General features: G+C 41.3%; 1 protein-coding gene across 1 annotated transcript in view; it reads left to right on the top strand.

The window, feature by feature from the left end:
- rftn1b (raftlin, lipid raft linker 1b) overlaps nucleotides 1–14,977 on the top strand; it is a 118,125-nt gene extending 103,148 nt beyond the window's left edge. Inside the window, exons 8-10 of the mRNA XM_073484581.1 lie at nucleotides 4,539–4,642; nucleotides 11,057–11,132; nucleotides 11,869–14,977. Coding sequence (XP_073340682.1) covers nucleotides 4,539–4,642; nucleotides 11,057–11,132; nucleotides 11,869–12,531 — 843 coding nt within the window. The 3' untranslated portion in view covers nucleotides 12,532–14,977. The remainder of the gene's footprint in view (nucleotides 1–4,538; nucleotides 4,643–11,056; nucleotides 11,133–11,868) is intronic.
- Nucleotides 14,978–21,046: the final 6,069 nt, after the last annotated feature.

Below are 21,046 nucleotides of genomic sequence, written 5' to 3'. Positions count from 1 at the left end.
GGTGTGCTTGGGGAGGGCCTAGCTTTGTGCCCGATGCAGCTTTAGTGATATTTTTAGATCCTGTGGAACAATCAACGCTCCAGAGCAGCGAAATGAACCTTGTGGCGAGATTGTTTTTCTCACCTACACCTACAACTACTGTTTTATAGGTCAAGAGTGAACTTTAAGCTGAGGTGGACCAGATGTTTGTTCTGTCAAACTGGTGATACTGTTGAACCACCATCGGTAGCTCCATTAGCTCGACCACAAACCAGATGCGCTCACACGAGAGACGTTGATAACTTCGATGACTTCTGGCCAATAAGCTGATATAATATCCAAACACAGAAATGATCGGAAGTAACCAAGAGGAAAATATGCAAAAAGAGAAAGTGCACATATTAAAGATTTCTTTCGAGCGTCTTTGAAAGGGCCAGTGACACTTAGAAAAGGTTATTGCTGTGCTTTAAAGCATAGTGGATGCTGATTTTCTGTTGCTGTGACAACACTCCAGGCCAAGCGAGCCCATCAGGAACACTATCTGAATGCCCTTTTTTTTAAAAAGGTATTTGCTTCATCATTACCCGACTGGGTCTGCAAACCTATTGACCCGAGTTGTCTGCAAAATTACAGCAATATTCAGAGCTGGCGAGGAAAAAAAACAGAACTATGGTTTGTTATGTCTGCCTTACGGAGTCAGTGGAGGGGGTTAACGGTAAGAACAATACTCTGGTGTTTTTGTTGAGCAGACTATCAGAGGGCACTTTGAACTTCGGCGCTGACCTGCAGCTGCACCCTCGTCTGCCACAGGCCCGAAAACAAACTTTGTCTGAGGTCTACTTCCCTAACACTGGATAATATATCTCAATAACTTCTCTGAGGATGATAGAGAGGAGCTTTAGCATCAAAAATTTAAAGATTAGATGTGGGTTATTGCCTCTGCAGTTGTTATTATAGCTACCAACATCAGCTGAGGCAGCTGTGACGGTTAAGTATCTGACAAGCTCTCCTCTTCCTGCTGAGATGCCCTTTAGCAAGGTGGTCGCTCCAAGGTAGGAATGTGTTTAACTGTGTGAAGAGATGATCTCAGGAAAATGCATGGATTTAATTTTAAGTAGCTTGAACTGGAGCTCCTCTCTCCTCTTACCATGTGGTCCTTCTTTATATTCTCTCAGATAGCATCGCAGACAAAGATGGCCGTGCGATTGCTTTGTTTTTTAGCCTCACAGGTTACTGCCGGAGTGCTGATGCAGCGAGGTGGCCCCTGCATAATAAGTCAGGGGATGAGAGGGGAGCCAGACTACAGGGACTGTGATTAACTCTCACCTCCTCCAAAGAACAGCAAGCCATTACAGAAAAATTATTTCTCAATTTACTTCCCGGGCAAGCTTTGAAAGAGAGCCTGTTTCTGGGAGCCGATCCAACACAAACCCCCCGAAAAATGTAGATGCGCCGCTCCCTGTAGGAACTTAGAAAGTAATGCTTGTGTAAATAATGTCTGGAGCGCTGTCTTGTATCCTAACGATTAGCTCTGTGCAACCTACAACTTGATGTGTGAGTGCTTTAGGTCTGTTTGTGCGTGTACTGTCATCCCGGTCAATAGGAATCTGTGGAAGAAAAATGAGACGTTGTGCGGTGGAGTGGGTTTAAGTGTTTGGACTTAAAGTCTGTCTCATGGCAGCAAATGAGCACTGCATGCTGATCAGGCTCTCTCTCTCTCTCTCTCAGAAATGCTCTGACTCTTTAATCTCTCTGTATCACCACCCATTACACCCTGCTGCAAAATTAGTAGAGATAGTGGTAGTAGGAAACCACTGCAGTCGTAGTAGTAATTGCAGTACTTGTATTTGAAATGTTGCAGTAACAGCTCGGAGGATAGTAGAAGCAGTGGTGCAGCTGGCAGTACTTGTAGCAGCAGATGCTGTAATAGTAATTATATTAGTAATATTGGTATTAGTTATATTGGTATTAGTAGTAGTAGTAGTAGTAGTAACTGAATGATACGACTGCTGTCCAGATCAGTGGTTCCCAAATGGTGTGCCGAGGCAAACTAATGTGCCGTGGGATCCTGTTACAACCATACATTATTACTGCGATATACAACAAGTAATTAACGAAGTTTTTACTTGACTGTCAGTACTTCATTTCCCAGTGTAAAAGCAATTCATATACCCTAAGAAGATCATTTTCCTTCCAGGCAACCCCGGTATTTCGCCATGCACGCAATTGTTGGGTGGTGGGAATTATTAGAGTGTGACACATCAGAGGCTCTGATGACAGCCGGTGTGAGGGAGGATAACAAGGGGAAAATAGATCTGCCGAGCAGTTAACCTCATTTCTTACTTTTGTGACTGTCTGGTTTAAATGTGTGTGTTGCTGCATTTATGTAATTTTATCTATTTCAGATGAATTATTGAATCGTTTTGTTAATATTTCATGAGTTATATAGTTGTTTGTCAAGTTTTATTTGGCCTGAGTAGATAAAAACAAACGTGCAAAGTGATTAGATAAAGACCATCGCATCAAGTAAATTAAACACATTAAACATTAAGCAAGAATACTTGTAGTATCTGTATAAATACAGTTATAGTGGTAGTACTTAAGTACTCAGTAGCTTTCATTGTAGTAGTAGCAGATGTTGCTGTAATGGTGGTTCAGTATGAGCGGTTGGGGTAGTCGGAGTTGTTAAAATAATAATAGTAGTCATTTTAGTAGTAGTTGTTCTCATAGGTGCTGTTGAAGTACGACTATTAGATCAGTAGATAGTTTATGACTCAGTAGTATCACAGAAGGGATTTGACTCCCTCCTGAAATGTGTCATTACATCACATGAGCGTGTGATTTGAGTGAACTCAGCCTTTAAAATGTTATTTCCAAGAAAAAAACATCTTCTCATCTTCTAAAACCTCTTGAATCCTGATTTTAGCTTTACAGACCGAAGCAATCATGTAACGATCTTATTTTTTATTATTTATTTTACGTCACTTTTAATAGAAAATTCAAGACGTCTCGTGCATCATTTTTCACATATTTCCAGCAGTTGAATGTGTTTGATCATTCTTAAAAATGTTGGGATCTCATTGAGAATTTGAAATCATTTTTGTGGGTTTGCTGAATATAGCAGTAGAGTACAACCTGCAGCAGTAATGATGGATCAGTACTATGATGAAAGAAGGTTTACGAGGTTATGATTTATACAGTGAAGAAATAAAAGAGCAGAAAACACAACAGCATTGCCAACTAGCAACCTGGTTACCACAATAAAAGCTTTTAATTTGCAGTACCTTACACTGCCCTGTACCTGGTTAATAAATGTGAACTATGGTGTCATCGTGTGTTAATGTGGCTCTCTGTGGTAGCGGCTGATGAAGCCGGGCGTACAGTACATCCACATGAGAAACCTTGGCTGGGTGCAGCTTTAATTAGAGAAGACTTTCACACTTCACAGTACAGTGAAGGCTAATGTGGCGTGTGTAGGTGTGATGTATGCCTGAGTCTCTGTTCTTGTACAGTTGATCAGCGCTCTATGAATAGACTCTGCAAAACTTCTGAGGCGCTCATGTTCGCCGTCTTCTTGACTCATATCAGTACTCACACTGCAGCACCAACGGTCTGGATTTTATGTAAAGCGGCGAACAGCCCAAAATGCTGACCCTCTTGTCTTTCAAACAGCTTTTATTTTGCATAGACCACAGCTCTAGGCATCATTTAGAGAATAAGGCGCAACTGATTGAGGTTTCTCAATAACTGGTGTGTTATATAACTGCAGATGTGTGTGATTCTCTGTGTGTGTGCGTGAGTGCAAATGCATATGCTGGAGGTAAAAGCAATCTGACTGACACGCGTTGCGGTTTTTCGATTTCGGCAGGTGCCGAACATGGCAGGCATGGAAAACCACAGCACACTTCCTCTTTCGAACAGGTTGTGTGTGTGTGTGTTCTGAAAATACATTAAGTAATCTGTGTACATCTCAGTTTGAATCACTGACAGGACCTGTTTTTCCCCCCAAGTCAATATCAGCATTTAAGTGTTTGTTGTTTCGTCCATCCTTAATTTAAATCTGTGATTAAAGCGATGCTCATTTAACGGCAGTTCAAAAGCACAAACATCATTACGGTGTTTACCATAAAGTGAGCAGTTTCACATGAGCAGTGTGTTTGTTCAAGGACTTACCGTGCCGACACATGCTTGACCTGAATAGAGATGGTTGCCATGTTGACTCATGGCAACCAGGGACTTTCTGATCCACGCTTTAGTTTTTATTATTTCCTTTGTACATTTCTTTTGACAAACAACCTCTAAGAAAACATGCAGACATTATATTAAAGCCTTTCTATCTCAGAGGGAAGATTTAAGCGGTGATTTGAGTCGTGTGTGATGCCAACGACGTTTGATTGCATCTCATACCTTGATGCTTCACAGCTGTAATCACGATGCACTCTGCTACACGCTGTTCCTTGTGCTGTGTACTATATGTGATATTTAAGGGGAGAAGGATGGAGATTAGGGTTGTTTGGATTGATTGTAGGTTTGTGACAGACATCTTGTTCTTTCCACAGGGTTTGCAGGTGAAGGCAGATTACATTCCTCTGCTTCAGTCGCTGGCCACGTATGGATGGAGGCTCACCTGTGTGCTGCCAACTCCTGTGATCAAGACTAACAGGTAGTGACCCTCATCTGACTATTAAAAAGGGACAGTAAGTAATCTATGACCTCTACCGACCCCTGTTGGCAAGATTTAGGAATTGCAGCAACAGATACTGCAGACATATATGTTAATTTTTACCTATTAAACCAGCAAATCCTTTAAGAAATTAAAAAAGAGTAATACCACAACATGGAAGTACTCTATGACAATTAAGTCCTGCATTAAAGATTTTACTTAGGTAAAAATACTTAAGTGTTATCAGCTAAAATGCACCTATAATGTCAGAAGTAGTCATACTGCACAACGATCCTTTCAAGAGTATCAAATAATAATTTGTATTATATTATAGGTATAATTAGTGCATTTACATATAAACAGCATTTACATAATATTGTAGCTGGTTAGGGTGGAGCTGATCAGAGGGTTTATGTATGAAAAAACTAAATCTGTGAAGTTAAAAGTAAGTAGAAGTAGAATTATAAAGTACTGAACCCAGTCACCAGAATAAATGTTAGCCAAGTACGTTTTCTGCAAAATCACATATAAGTTAAAACTTTATGTTGCAACTTTATGTTTGTTAATCATGGTTTGGCTTAAAATACCTGTTTTGGTTGGCACAATCACAGATCAAGATGGTCCTACTATCTGAATTTTTATTTTGGTCCCCAAAAATAATGCAACACATTTCATTTGACTTTTATTGCATATCCATGCACGTGCATATATGCACCCATATCCCAACATCCCTCAACTAATTTAGAGCAGTGTTTTATGTTCCAACACTGCTCCTGAATCATTTAAAAACCTGCTGGATTTTACCCAAAAAACATTGTTACCAAGCCTGAGACAAGACTCTTTTTCTTAGTTCATGAAAAAAAGAAGAAGTTGGCATTTGAGAGCAGGTTTTTCACAAGATAACAAAGAAGTAGCTTTTTAGGACTATAACCTGATGTAACAGCTCTGAGTCACTGCAGTGTTTGTTGGATTGTTTATATTAAAAGTTCTGTGAATAAAATGAAAATGGAAAATGTCTCTCCACTTCTAGTTCTGTTGTGTGGGGGCAACTCTGAAGTTCACACAAAACCTTAAAAAGTTTTCCTAAGGAAGTGTGAAGCTGAAAGCTGAGCCTTGTGTGAAAAGTTATTGTAACTTGCTGCAGGAGCGTAAAACCTACTGTACTGAACATGCAACAGCTTTCTGTAAAAACCGGAACGCAGTATAAATTATAACAGCAGCCCCCTCGTCTGTTTAAGTTATTGTTCAAAGAAATACGACAGCTTTTAGAAAATATTGACCTAAATCTGTTCCAGTTGAGGCTGAGCTTCGAGTCGAGCAGCCGCTCTGACTGATGGCGGAAAATCTCCTCACAGAAATGTAACGGTCCCTCGGCTAAGCCTTTGCTGACTCATCACTCATGGCTGCTATATGAGTGTACATCCGCTTATGGTCAAAGGCCTCGCATGTTTTTCAGGCGCCCCGAAGAGCCTAACTTCAAAAACAGAATTTGGTCTTTGACATGCTGATAATGAAACTGTACCAGTCAAACCCTTCACTCCAGTGTGGCCGATTAAGGCTCTCTTCAAACCGGTCAGAGAAACCACTCATATTTTAGGTGTTAAATAGAGAATAGTATACAAAAATGCTGGGTTTTTTTGCTTAAATGTGCTCACATAATGTTTCATACTAATAAATAAATAATAGTTTAGTCTAATTAGTAGCAGTTATTAATATATAGGCTGTATAACCCTTATACATGCAGCAATGTGAAAACAATCAGCTAGTGGGCAACAAACATTATTGGAAAGTCATAAATCAGAAAAAGATGAGATACTATAAATAAGTGCTAAACCATAGGCAGGCTATTATAATAATTAATTAGTAGAGTAGGCTGGAAAGGCAAATCTTGCAAATCTAATGAAGTATTCAACAAGAATGTTGTATTAGCGACACATTAGCTTTCAGAGAGCTAATGGCTAGCTTGTTTTGCAGTAAGCATAGCATCTGTGCATCCTACACAAATCAACAAAAACAAAACCAGATGTAGTCAGATAATATTTCCAACGAGGACATTTGGGGATGAGAATAAAGACGCCTGAAACCATTGGCTTGGTCACAGGTTTGTCAAAATGGATATAAATTTGTCAGTCAAACTGTAGCTGCTGAGTAACTGTGAAAGTAACGGTTGTGACAGAGTGAAACAAACTGCTGATGGCAGATCAATAATAGACATAATCACTGTGACATCACGCTAACAAGTCATTTCTGGAAGTCACTGGACGACCGGTGGTTTATTTTAATTGCGACATTTTTGTAAAATCTGCAAACATGTTTATTAACTATTTAATGTTTAAATTATTAATGTTTAAAGATACTGTATAGTCAAACACAATAGTCTGATCTGACATTTCGAGGCTGCTGGGCTTGTTTTATGTGCTGTGTTACTTTGCCAGCTCTTTGATATCTACACAAGACATCTCGGACTAACTGCTAGTTTGGGCTAAACTCAAGCTGTTATTTTCTTTCGTCTGTGGCCCGGCGGTCCCCAGACTAACATTAGTGAAAGTGTTTGTTCGTTTGTTTATAATGACTGAGATGTCTGCACTTTGGCAGAAAAATCATGAGCAAAAGACTAGAAGAAAATTGTATGTAAGGTAGTGCTCGGTGCAGGGGTGTTCTCTTCCAGGAGGTTCTTGTAAACGAACACTGGTTCTGTAAAAAGGGAGAAGTTGTTAGAATGATGAGACGGTTCCTCAGGCCTGAAAACGCCTATTCTCAGTTGTACCTGCAGTATAACTGTGCAAGCAGTGGTTCCTATAGCAACAGGAGGAAAACAAACTGCTGATGGCAGATTAGTCATAACAAGAGCAAAAATAATCCTTCAAGTAAAGTGCGGGTAAGGGTGAGTCCTTCCTTATTTAATGTGGTATAGTGCACCATCAGTCTTTATACAAAATTAACAAAATGCAATCCATATTAAAAGACAAATAAAAGACAACACCCCCACCCCCCCCACCCCCACCCCCATCCAGAGCCTGTTCAGTATCCTCTACATGACCACCAGACTACAAAGCAGCTTCTGAGTCAATTTTAGTGACTGTGAACAAAACCCACAGTCCTTGAACTAAGCAAAATGCACGTCTGTGTCCAAAGTTCAGCTGCATGGTTATGCTAGTGTTTCCCACTTCCTGCCGCTTTGCTTCAACTAAGAACGGAAACATTGAACAGGAAGGTACGAGAAGAAATTATAGAAGATTGTAACTTTGGAGGATTTTGTCTTCCCGTCACTTAAGATTAAATCATTTTAAGGCTCATTTATGCCACTTTACATACATTTAACGTAAATGCACATTTAAAAAAATGGATACATCCATCTTAAACGATGTAACTGTCACTGCCTGTTTCATCTAATCTTTCAGAAAGCGTAAAAATAGAAATGAAATGAACGCAGGGTACAGACAGAGGGCTCGCCCCGTATACATATCTCACATTGAACATAAATAATAGGGATCTTTGTTCAGACAGGAGAAAAGGATCACGACCAATAATAACTTGAATATACATACATTTCAGCGCAGGCACTCAAGTATTGTTTTTAAATGTGAAACTATTCTTTAATATAATGTTGTGGTGTGTCAGACTGATGAAGTGTGCATGTAGCATTTCCATCAGCGCACTGACCGATTGTTTGCCGTGCCCCCGCCTCAGTCGGTCATGTTTGCTGCTCCTTCACAGCATGTCTGATTAATTACCTCTCTATTTTCATCCTTTGTTTTGTTTTTTTCCCCCCCACCTTCCCTCTCCCTCTCTCCTCTCGCTCAAAATGCCACAACACAACAGCACAACATGGCTAATTAATCAGAGTCGCCCTAGATACAGTACAAGACGGAGCTCATTTCTCTCCCTGCCTTCGGAACATTTTGCACGCCGAAATAATGGTTGATGATCTATTTCAGATTAGCAATACTCATTACACTTGTTTTTGTGGTGTTGACTCCTCCATTTTTAAATAGCAAATTTGCAAATGCGCGCTTTTTTTGTCGTCTGAGGGCTCGCAGGCTGCACTTCATCTGGAGGGGTCGGATAAGTGTCAGTGATCTCAGCAGCGTCTGAAATTAATGCTAACTGGTGCTCAGCGGCTCCTCCACACAACATTAATTCATGTAGTTGTCTCAGAGCATGCATTCATGCTCGCCGCATTCAATTAATGCAGATGGTAATTACATTTTAGAGCCATTAACTACAGTAAATGTGAATTCCTCTGCATTAACAACGGAGCGAGTGAACAAGGAAACAAGAAGGTTCGGATAAATTGGTTAATTATTGCAGGTGTCGGAGACTAAATAGTGATCAGTTCCTTTACGTTAGAGTCTTTTTATTGTTTGGGTGCAGCATTTTAATGTGTCAATGCTTTTCTTTTTATATATATAGAAGTGGCAGTTTGCTGCATAGGTGTGCTTTTCCCGTATAGATGAAGCCAGCAACGAGTACATTCACCCGTAAATTGACACGGGCTATTGCTGTTCTGTATGGCTTCAAGTTATAATAGTGCGGCTGGCACTGACAGGCAAGAGTAGGCTCGGTAAAGGTCTGTAATTTTCTAAGCCATCCACTCCTTTCTAGCTTAATGTGCTCGGGCTGTTGCTGGGAACTCCAGGTTAGTTTTCAACTATGATTCGCCCAGAAAGCCATCCAGCATTCTTGACAGCCCAGAAAATAGCAGTATGGATAAATGGTGGAAGGAAGGAGGTAATGGAAAAAAGAAGTTGTGGTGGGCTTTGAATGGTTTAGATAGTAAGCCTTCTGCTGGAGGAGTCTCAAACCCATTTGATGTTGAGAAAGGGAAGATTTGTTGCCGGCTTTTAGGGTTCTGCAGCGATCATAAACCTGCCATCTTTCCTCATGTGCAAGGCTGAGCGGGCAGCTTAACTTTGGACAGCATCTAACCTTTGTGTGTATGTGTGCGTGCACGTTATTGAGCTTGTGTCAGAGAGCAGCGCGGGATGGCATATCTCCTTTTAAGCCACGTCCGATAATAGCAAAACATAATAGGAGGAATAAAGCAGAAACAAACAATGAAACTGTCACAAAAGCAGCTGTCACTGGAGATAAAAGCAGAGAGGTAAACTGAGCTAGTAGTGTGAGCACGCCGGGCTATGAAAGGAGCTGTGCATGACAAAGACGAGCAGACGCTGGAGTGAGAGTGAGCGTGAGAGACAGGAAGCCTACTCAGAAATGAATCTGCATTTCCTGCCACGATTAATCTGTCAGCACGAGCAGATTATCCCTCTCAGAACACAGGAGTGTGACATGTGCATGGGACGGAGGATTATATTTGGGGAATTGAGGAAAAGAGACGAAATACATGTTCTGAGAAGCCGAATGCGTTCATGAGTTGCATGCAGACATTCGGGGAAACGTCATGATCTGCCCCCTTGCATGCGAAAAATCACTTTCAAGTGGGGGGAAAAGTGGGGAAATGGCACTGATAGATGACAGCAGTAAAGAGGTGGGGCCACAGATGTGAGCCTATATCCTTAAACTGTCAGATAAGAGCGTGAAGCATGAGCATCGGCCGACGATCATGCAACTATCTTGATGGAAGGTCAGAAAGAGTGTGGATGACTGTGTGTTATCCCAGGATTTAACTCAAATGAATCATGCGTTTTTATCTTGGAGTTCGCAGCAATCTTTCAGGCAAAGAAAACAATAAATAATGAAGAATCTGTTTACAGCTTTTTCGTTATTTTTTTCCCTTTCCTTAAGTGTGTTTAAGGCTCTTGTGCATGTAAAAGATCTTGAAAGTTAAAAAGGTCAAAGTCCACACCCATAGAAGCTCGTCTCTCCCACAGAAAACGCTGCTCCTGAAACGCCTCGTCAGTAGTCCCGCCTTTAATTTTGTGACTTTGTGACATCACACTACGTCCCAATGTCACGCATTTTTATAATTTACGTCTAGCAGCTAGTTTGGCACGTAAGAATTGAATTAACACAGCTGCTCTGTTGTTGTTAGCGGTGCTGGCTCAGGCGTGCGTGAGTTGACCAATGAGAGTAGGCTGGGTATTCAGGAAGGGGGGGCTTAAAGAGACAGGAGCTAAAACAGAGCGTTTCAGACAGAGAGGGAATACAGTGCTGCAACACTGGACAGTATGAGAAAATTAATGGGTTTTTTAGCACTAAGCACTGTAAATGTATTCTAGTAGTAACCCAAAATAAAATTATGAGCCTGAAAATTAAAAATTAAATGCTGAAAAGCAAATGGGAGAAGCTTATTCCGATCTCCTTATCATTCTCTTTTCATTCTTTGTCACTTCGAACTAAATTGGTACCAAAAAAGTGTTTGGCTGAAAAATTAAATTCTTCTTGAATTGCCAACATTTTTCCAATTGATCCTCTCCACTTTCTTTATCTCTCTCTGTCCTCATCTTTCAGTGATGGAAGTCTGTCCACCAAACAGATTGTTTTCCTGCAGAGACCCGTGTTGGGCCGAAAGAGGAGGGAAGCAAAGGTACGTGACCTCAACATTCCTCTATGTATTTCTTAGCAAATTGGGGTTCTCCCACCAGTCCTTCTGTCAGCTCCTTAACATATATCCAAGGCCAACATCACCTCCTGCCACCTCCAATCCCACAGCTGTTTTTGTTTTAGGCAGCCAAACACACACAGCGCCGGACAAATGTGAATGGACTTCTCTCTGTTTGAGATGTCAGGACACATGTTGTTTGGGGAAACTGGGTTGGTAATGCTTCCTCAGCGACCCTGAATAGTGGTGATAACCTCTGAAGCTAACCTTTGTCCGCAGTGGAATGAATCCATGTTGACGCTTTCTGTGACCCGCATTTAAACTGCCATCACAACAACAAATTTAATAGGCCCTAAGACTCAGGGAATTGCTAGCGTTAACAAGATTTTCTTTGCAGTTTATCCAAGTTCTCTCTATATCCCTGCAGTGTGTGGAACCCTGCAGAAGTTGTTCAAGTAATTGAGGACATATTGCATTCACTTTTTTCTGTTTGTTTGGTCAGACTGCAGGCCTCAGGGCCACCAATAATTCCCCTCAAAATGGCCTCAATTTCCTTCCCGGCATCAGTGAGACTCATTTGAATTAGCTCATTATCCCAGGACAATATTAGATCCACTCTGATCCATTCTTAATTAAGTCTGTGTGTACTTCTTTGTGCCCAAAAGCATATTTAAAGATTTACATTCCACTAACATGCTAATGTTAACTTTGAATGTTTCAGAAATTGATCTTCAAGCCCCGAAGCAAGTCCAACAAGAACTGCATCAAAGACACAGCAAAGAACAAGAAGAAGAAGAAAACAAAAACGGAGAAGGATGCCGAGGATCCCAAAATTCTTGATGACAGGGAAAAGGCTGAGAATGAGGAAGACAAGAGCAGGGATGAAAGGGTGAACGCAGCAGATGTGGAGGGAGCGAGAGAAAGCGAGACATCGAAAGAGGGGGAGGCGAGGTGTGAGGAAGATAGAAAGATTGATGATGGGATCAAAATCAGCGTAGAGACTGTTGAAGAGAAAGATGGAGGAGCAGAGACAAAAGACAACGGAGCAGAAAACGGCATGGAAGAAGAGGAGGAAGAGAAGATCGATGGATCAAAGGAGAACGGAGAGCCTTTACGAAAGGGCGAGGTCCAAGAGGTGACGAAAATCGTTGCGACTGTCGAAACACAGAGCGAGACCAAAGAAAAGGAGGACGAGGGCGGAGCAGAAGTTGAAGCTGTGATCGAAAACGGGGTCGAGACGGACGAGGAGAAAGACGAGGGCGAAGAGAGCGCAATCAAATGCAAGACGGAAGAGCCAGCAGGCGTGGAGGTCATTGCCAAGGAGATCGTGGCAGATTCACAGGCCACACCAAATAATCAAAGCCCAGAGGAGACTCAAGAGTAGCCCCAAGTAGTCTAGGTCAAGGTTTTTCCCCACCCTACCTCTCAAATTCCCCATCATGAGAACTGGTTCAGTGTTGCCCCTGATCCAAATCAAAGGGGCTTTAATCCCCCATCGCTGCAGCATTCTCCAAAACTATCCATCTTTCATAGATGATTCCCGCGCAACCTGCCGCAGTATAGCGACAGAACGATTTCATGTAACTTCAGACATAAAGCCCTGCTGTATAACCACACACACTGAATGTATATATCCGAAACATGAGTTGCTGGTGCAGGATAGTCGATGTGGAGACACTGGAATAGCTGGATCAGGATCGACAGGGGGTTGAGTATCTAGAAAGATGGTTGCCGTCTTCTTTTACTTGAGAAGAGTGAGAATCAGTTTAAAGGCCTGGTCACACCATCGTTTAAAACTAATTTAGGGGCGAAATCAATTTCTTTTAAATGGAATCAAACAATTTTGCATCATTGATTAATTGTAAGGATGAGCTGGTGCATCTTTATCTGCATCCGTTCAACCAACTAAATAATCTGTACGGTAGGGAAGCCGATTCTGGAGACAGGTAGTCGATTGTTGAAACTCATTCCCAGGTCGTCAAATACAGATGCTTTGGGTCGGTATTCGGCCCAAAACTCTCAACAATCAACTATCTTTCTCCAGAATCCACTTCCTTATCTTTTAACCAAAAATTGCTATAAATATCATGTACAGAAAAGCATCAGGTCAATGTTTTTGATCACAAGAGTAAGATAACATATTGTTCAATGAGCGACTGAGATAACTTGCTGACTTGCAAACTCTTCATTAAATGAAATTTTGTACAAACTTAAGAACAGATTGGGGAGTTAACAAGACAATATTAAGAAAATAGAAAAAAGCTCTGAGAGTTATTGAGACTGACTAAAGCTAGCGTGTTAGCGGTTAGCTTGCCAGATACAGTAGTCACCCGAGTAGTCATCGAATCCCGTAGGTTTGTTGAATATTTGCTTATTCACAGGCAGGAGCTAGATTGGCTCTGAGAGGCTGTTTACAAACGAGCTGTGATCTGATTGGACTAAACCCCCCAGCAATCTTGTCTGAGCTGGAGATACTGTTTGTTGCAGAAGTAAAGAAGGTCGTCTCAAAAGCTCTGAATAGCTAATGATGTATTTTGATGTCACTAATTAATGCACCATGCTGATATCTTAAATGAGCGATAAGTCATTGTCGACTAGTGTTTTTGTTACTTGTCCAGTCAGTTATTCCACGAAACCCCTAGTGCCTAGGTCATCGAGACTCTTGAACTACAAATTTCCCAAAAGGTACAGGGATAAACTACACTGTGCCACTATCTGGTGTGACCAGGTCTTTAAAGGGATGAAGAGTGTGACGTCAGTGTTCAACCCGATCAGGGTTAATTAGATGAACTTAAAAGAGCAGCAGCAACGTTTGATTTTGAATTCTCGTGGATCGAAGAAAGTTCTCTGTTTGCTTTTGGGGAATAGTTTGAGAAACATATACGTCCTGATACATCTACCGAGATATATCACCTGTTACAAGGTGTTCTTTCACCTGAGAGCTGAACAGCCCTCGTCAGAAAAAAATACAAGTCAGCTCCGAGAAACCCGAGAGGCAGGATCATGACAGGACAGGCCTGCCTCATCCACATGACTGACAATATAAGGGCATGTATGCTCAGAGAAGCGTCTTACGTGATCACAGACTGTATCACCATTTCCCATTCCTTCGTTGTGTGTACCATACAGTGTTAAGTTGTGATGTGGAGGCAAGTTGGAGGAGAAACGCTGGTTAGAGGTGATGGGAAAGGCGTTTGTTGCGACAGGCAATCCAAAGTAGGGTGTAGAGATAATTGTTTACGCTGAGCTCTAAGCCGTCAAGTGCTTCAAAGAGAGCCGATAATCACTCTTTGGTGTGGTGTGCTAAGCTCACCTTGCATACAGAATGTTCCATATTCAAAGCCGAGTCAGATAAGGATGTGAAATTCAGCTGAATGTTTGCAGCTCAAGGGCAGAACTCATACTCAGATGCACCTAGTTAGCTTGACTGAGGATTTATTTCCGCGCAAAAGTTGCATTTTTAATTACATTTCCAGTCAACGGCCACAAACAAAAGCCCTTGTCAGCGTGGAAGCGAGGTGAAGCTGTGCGGTCAGGAGCGAGCCTTGTTGTTTTTACCGGAGACCAAAACCGGAGATTGAGAAGGAGAAATTGAGACAAAAGACAGTTTTGAGAGCGGAAAGAGAGAGACCACGGAGCGTTACAGAGTCAAATAAAAGAAATGAATAGGCTCATTTAAAGTAACGGCCGTTTGCGTCCCACATTCCCCGCTGAGGTTCCCTTCATTATTTTACCTCCAGCTCTTTAAGCACCTCTTACCAGACATCATTTCTGACAATAAGCAAGTCATAATGTGCTGTTTCACGGCATCAAGTAGCTTTCCATTTTAAAACATGGGGATGGGGGGGGGAGGGGAGTGAAGGGGTTGGCGACGTTCACGGTGTAGAGCTCTCATTAGCTCACTAATGGATTTTGTCAGTGGGGTATCTGTCAGGAATCATGCATTTATAATGGGGGTCACTTATTGGCGGAGATATTGACAGCACAACACCTCAACGTGTCGAGCAAATAGCCTTCAGATTTACCGCTGATGTCATAGGGAAACATTTGCACTGAGGAGGAAGAGTTTGTGTAAAAAAAAAAAAAGCAAAACTGCTAAATTTAGCAAGGACCTGACACACACTTCATCACAAAACATGTCAGAAAAGCTATTTATTAAAACATTCAGTTAATCAAGAACTTAAACTACCTGCTGTCCCGCTTTGTACGGACTATAATTTGTCATAATTTGGATCTGTTGTTTTATGAGAATAGATGATACCTTGGTGTCTCCTTTTTTGTGGGGGGAGGGGATGAAACTCTTCAATTACACACAAGTAAGATCGATTATGCCGAATAAGTGCTCTCCTTAATGAATCCGCCCGCCGCTGAGATTTCTTTCAATGTAAAATGGCAAAGTGTTTTTGTGTAGAGTAGAATATAAAAACTGTGACCAGCTTAGCCTTATTACTATACTGTAAATGGCCCACAATCTGCTTTTAGAAAATTGTCTTTTAGAGGCACAATGGTGATTTAAGTGTTATATGTTTGTTCTAGTCGAACAGGAAAGTTTTGCTACAGTCAGTGTTGGTATTTTGAAGCTGTTGTTCCCTGTTTTGTTACTGGCATTCAGAGTGAAGGGGGATAAATCATTTTGAAGTGTAATATGTTTTGGATTTATTTTTAAGAACAGTTTTTTATTATTATTATTGTAAATGTTCTGTTTCCGAGTCAGGAGATTTTACGGCGACTTTGTGTTGCCGCTGCTGTTCCGCTAAAGCTTGCTTAAAAATGTATTTCTGACTGACGCTTCGAGCTACCTCCCGAGGGCTGTTGTTGGTTTTTAAACCGAGGGGTCACCGCCTATGTGACCCCCCTGAAACATATGCTCCTTGTCCCCTCGCCCTCCACTATGACAGAGCCCAGACCTGTGAGCGTGAGGTCATCGCTAATGGCAGACAAGGTCAAGGGTCACATATGAGCCAGAATGGGATTTTCCACAGCTGTACACAGGAGTTTTGCACGAGCACATGACACAATAACCACTATATTGAAATAAGATATGAAGTCATATCATAATATTCTCTGTGGTATTTTATTTTATTTTATTTCCCCCAACTTCATTCTCTTCAGCTGCTTCTAGCTTTCGGCTGTTTGAGCTTTAATAAGCACTTATTGTATTCAAGAAATATTTTGTGCTGCCTCTCGCGTCAGAGCTGCCGGGGACTCAGCTGTCACTTTTCACACGTTTGTCAGAATGTGACAGAGATGAAGTATGAAAGGCAATACCAAAAGACGCCTTTTGATAGCTGACGAGATCATCATGAATATATTTGGGAGGAAATTTCCCCGCTGAATCCTGGTCAACTTATTTTTCGTCAGATTTAATCAATTTCTACATTTTCTCCAGTGTCGCAGATAAACTGTCATCTGTCTGTTTCATGAATACAAATTTATTTCAGTATTCACCTCTTTTTTTGTTGTTTTTTTTCAATCTGAAACTGTGACATTTATTCCCCTTTGGCATCCTGTGAAAACAGACGGATCGTATTCCACTCTATCTAGAGGAGCAGAGTTTGGAAAATCAGTTAAGCGGCAAGATGATCTCATGTGACGTGCCTGTTTTTCCACTCCCGCTACGTCCCTGTCGGACATCCGCAAACATGGGCGATTGTAACCTTGACAAAAGTCACAGCCGGGCCCTGTATCCGTCCGTCCTACCTGAAGGCCGTGGCCTTCAGCGCCCCATCTTTCCCTGATAAGGGCTGATTGCTTGCAGTGCAGTCTAACCTCTGACATGAGTACACTCCAGGGGACTGTGGGTAATTGTGATTTTTTTTTTTTTCTTTTTTCGTCTGGTATTACAAAAAAAAAGAAAAACACAGACAGGGAGAGCAAAGCGAGGCAGGATCTGACACTTCATCAGTTAAATGATGCTGAACCATGTTAACGTAGCCGTCCGTGAAAAGAAGGAGACCTTTGACTAATGTTAGACTTAAATATACATTTGCAGCCCTCTACTCGTCTGTGTAGAAAAAAGGGTAATATACAGTTTCCTGTCTTATATCAGCATAACTGTCTGAGCCTCAATAGTGGCGCTGGTGCAATTGTTCTTGGTAATGCTGTAAAAAAAAATAAAAAATGTAATGGTTCATTTCCTGTGTGCTACTATGATGTGAAACAGGCAGAGTAGAAATGACAGAACATGATACAATAGGATGCCGTCATTTTTTTTTATCCGTGTTGTCACTTTAGCTTGCTCACAGCCTCTGGAAAATGTATTCTTAGGTTTTTTTTTGTCTCTGATGTTGGTTTTTTTATCACCTCGGCTGCCATCTTGAATGTTGAGTATCTTTGATCATGTGCTGATGTCACCTGCATAGCAGTGTTTGCTATCGAGGAAGAAGAAGTATTCTTTATCTTTGCTATCCTGAGTATGTCCACATTCCTATTGTTCATGACATCTGTACAATTTGTATATTATAAAATGATTTATATTTAATGTGTACACGTGTCCTCGCTTCTTTTGTGTCAAAGGAGATACGGCGTCTGTTTGTCGAAGCAACTGCTGTAGTTCTGGTTTTCATTTTTCCCAGTTAGAGACGAAAAATGAGCACAGGTGCAAACCTCCGGTAAACGGGAAGCAGACAAGACCTCTTAAAGAAATAATATGTAGCATGTCTAACAATGCTCCAACCAGAGAATCCATCATTTTATTCAAAGTAACGGTGTGTTTCATTTGGTCGCCCTGTCCTAACTCCCCAGTAACTAAAACTTTAAAACATTACCTCGTCTCAGATAGATTTTCTTCAGCGATGGTGCTTGTTTAACAATGAAGACAACAACTCCCATGATCCCACACTACTTAACATCTTTTGTTTTGTTTATTGATTGAGAGACCCTGAGCGGCATGAATTAAATTCTGTGCATTTAAGTAAAGTCTAAGTGTGTGATTGACTCCAGATCAAGTCCAAAAGAACAAAAAAGGGCCCATTTAATATTCTTGATATTGTTTTATTGCTATTGTACACAATGCAAGACAACTGGTAATATACTGCATCTACAGTCACTCTGCTGCACTGCTGTGGATTTACTTTGAATTATTTGGTAAAATCATGTCAAAAACTCAAAGAAAAAAAGTGTCGATACTTCAATACTTTTATGTTTTAAGCCGTACAATATCTACATTCGACAGTTTCAAAAGTACCTAAGATATAAAAAAGACAACCCAAGGCTGCTAAAGGAATAGTTCTCCCAAAACTTTAAATTCAGTCATTTTCTACTCATCCTCATGTCAGTGGAAATCTCCTAAACAACTGGAGTAGATGGGGACTTATCTTAAACATTAAAAAAGATCTGTGGTTGATTTGAAAAGATAATTTTACACTCTTGACGCTGGGTCAAGCTCGTGCTAGCACCTACTTGCTAACACTTTTAGCTTAGACACTACAGTGGCGATTTGGGCTCAAAAAAAGGGCATAAATAATTCATTTTCGAGTCAATTTGGGTTCTCTGGGCTGCTGAAGACCTGGATTACACTGGACAAGCTGTCTGGAGCCTTTTTTTGTTCATCTACTTCAGTTGTTTAGGAGAACGCTGCAGAAATGAGTCTGAAACTTCACCCAACTTTCCACGGACCTGGCAGTGAGTAGTTTAAGACTGAATCTTCATTTTTGGGTGAACTGTTTCTTTAACATTACTACAAATATCTTGTGTTCAGTGATTTGTTCTTTACCAGCTCTGTCAACAGGTTGCTAATAAAAAAAATAAGACATAAATTACCCTATTTCATGTGCCGAGGACTTTTTTTATACTAGTACTGCACTGAAGTTCTGGTTTCGTGACAACCTGCACTTGTAAATGCCATTAAAGTATCTGTATTCATTTAGTATCTCTATGTGGACCTGACAGCGGAGCGGCCTTTCCAGTCTGAGAGACACTCACAAGACAGAGACATGTCTGGGATTATAGAAAAAAAAAACCCTCTCAAGACCAGATTTGTGTACTGAGCCGTACCTGCAACCTTCAGAATCGGCAGACAATATTCAGTCCTCCTGTTGTCTCTGTGTCATTAACCAGCAACAACAAGTTCTTCTTGTGTTCTAGCTCTACGCAGAGACGGTCCACACTGCCCTTGGAGAAAATACAGAAAGCAACTGGAAGATGGAAGGACACTTCAATCCTCTGAGCACAGTGAAAATACAAAAAGAAGCAGAATGCAGCAGGGAAGTGACACTTAAAGACCCCAGATTACTACTTTCTCTAAGAGAGAAGAACTTCTGCTCCGTCTGGTTATTACCTTCATTACTGTGGAGCCCTTAGAATACATCAACTTTATAGTTATTACTCCCTCATGCCACAACAACACTATTCATTTCGCCCCTCACATCAAAACAATGCCATTCAGCCCCAAAACTGTGGCGCCTGCATCAATATTTCACATAAAAAACCAAGACCAGCGGCTCGGGTGATAATACCCCTACGGTGTTTATGAACAGAACCATATTTACAGTTGAGTCCACACAGCCGGGGTGATCTATCATGAGCTCGGAGCCCACGGGAGCGTAAGGTCATTAAGAGGAGGGCTTTGCCTTCAACCAAAACCGCAAACACCATATCCATTCTGCTCACTACAGGAGGCGTTAATGGCTCTTGAGGCAGATTGGGGACCGCTGGCGAGAAACTAAGCTGGTCAGAAACACATTGAGCCTTGTGGTTTGGATATTAAACTCATGACCCGGGGCGTTACATCCTAGAACCCAGGGGTAATGCTACATACAAACTTGCTGAAGGCAGCATGTTTTTGAATAATGAAGTCTGTTTTTGTAGCTGAAAAATGTTTTCGTGACCCAGGTACAGGATGCCATAAACACCGTTCAGGGTTGATTAAATGCAGGTTTTTCGGTCTTCGTCCCCAGAGGGCTCCCGAGGCTCACTGTGAGGCGGAGCTGCATGGCTGTGCCAGGTGTTCGGTGTTGAATTGATTGATTCAGAGTTCATTACACCCATAAAATCAGTCTCACATGTTTGTATTGGATGTGTCATGTCACAGAAGTCATTGTTTCTGGTGCGATGTGGTTTAAAGCTCCAGTTGACGCAGCACTGCCATCTAGTGGCCGTCCAAGACATCAAAACACACAGGATTCCTACATACAAGCACTGAAGTGATCATTTATACTCATCAAGAGTATTTGATCAGCAGAATATGTATTGCCAACAGCTGCAATGCCTAATCTTTGATTTATCAAATGAAACCGACAGACATATACCGATGGAAAGCTGAGGTTCTTGTGATTTGATTCATTCAAACCATTTTAAGATACAGCCACAACAGCAGGTACAGTTAACAAACAAACCACGCCTCAAACAAACAACCGCTTACAAAGTTTTGGGAACTTACCAATGTGGTGTCTTGGTCTACCATCGGTCCATAAAACTCCAACAAAAACAGTCTTGTTACATTCCCAAAGGTCCAGACGAGCCATTCTAATAGACTACTTAATCTAAAATACAGTATTACTTCCATAAATAGCAGTGCACATGCTGTCATGTGTCCAAATCTTCCACTGTTTCGCTTCATAACTCCAACTTTCCTTTGACTTTCTGCGCCATGTGGATATCAAAATGGCGACTGACCTTCAAGCCTTCGATTGACACCTCATTTAACCCAATAGGAGCTTATATGTCCTGACTGAAGCCTACAACAGCCAATCAGCATCCGTGTAGAAAGTAGAGCCACTCTCTCTTCCCACTCATGTGACAGTATCTTATATTTATTGTGTCAGATTGTTCCGACTCTTCATCGAGGCTAAATAATGTTTTACACTCAGTAAAATACTCTAACCACATCTCCATGTTTTAATGGCTGCACCAGTCAATCAAGTGGAGATATTCTAGATGCCTTGTGTATCATTCTCCCT

This window comes from Pagrus major, chromosome 17 (assembly GCF_040436345.1).
Source record: "Pagrus major chromosome 17, Pma_NU_1.0".
Classification (NCBI taxonomy): domain Eukaryota; kingdom Metazoa; phylum Chordata; class Actinopteri; order Spariformes; family Sparidae; genus Pagrus; species Pagrus major.
Note: the sequence above shows the minus strand (reverse complement) of the source record. Positions and strands in the feature narration are given on the sequence as shown.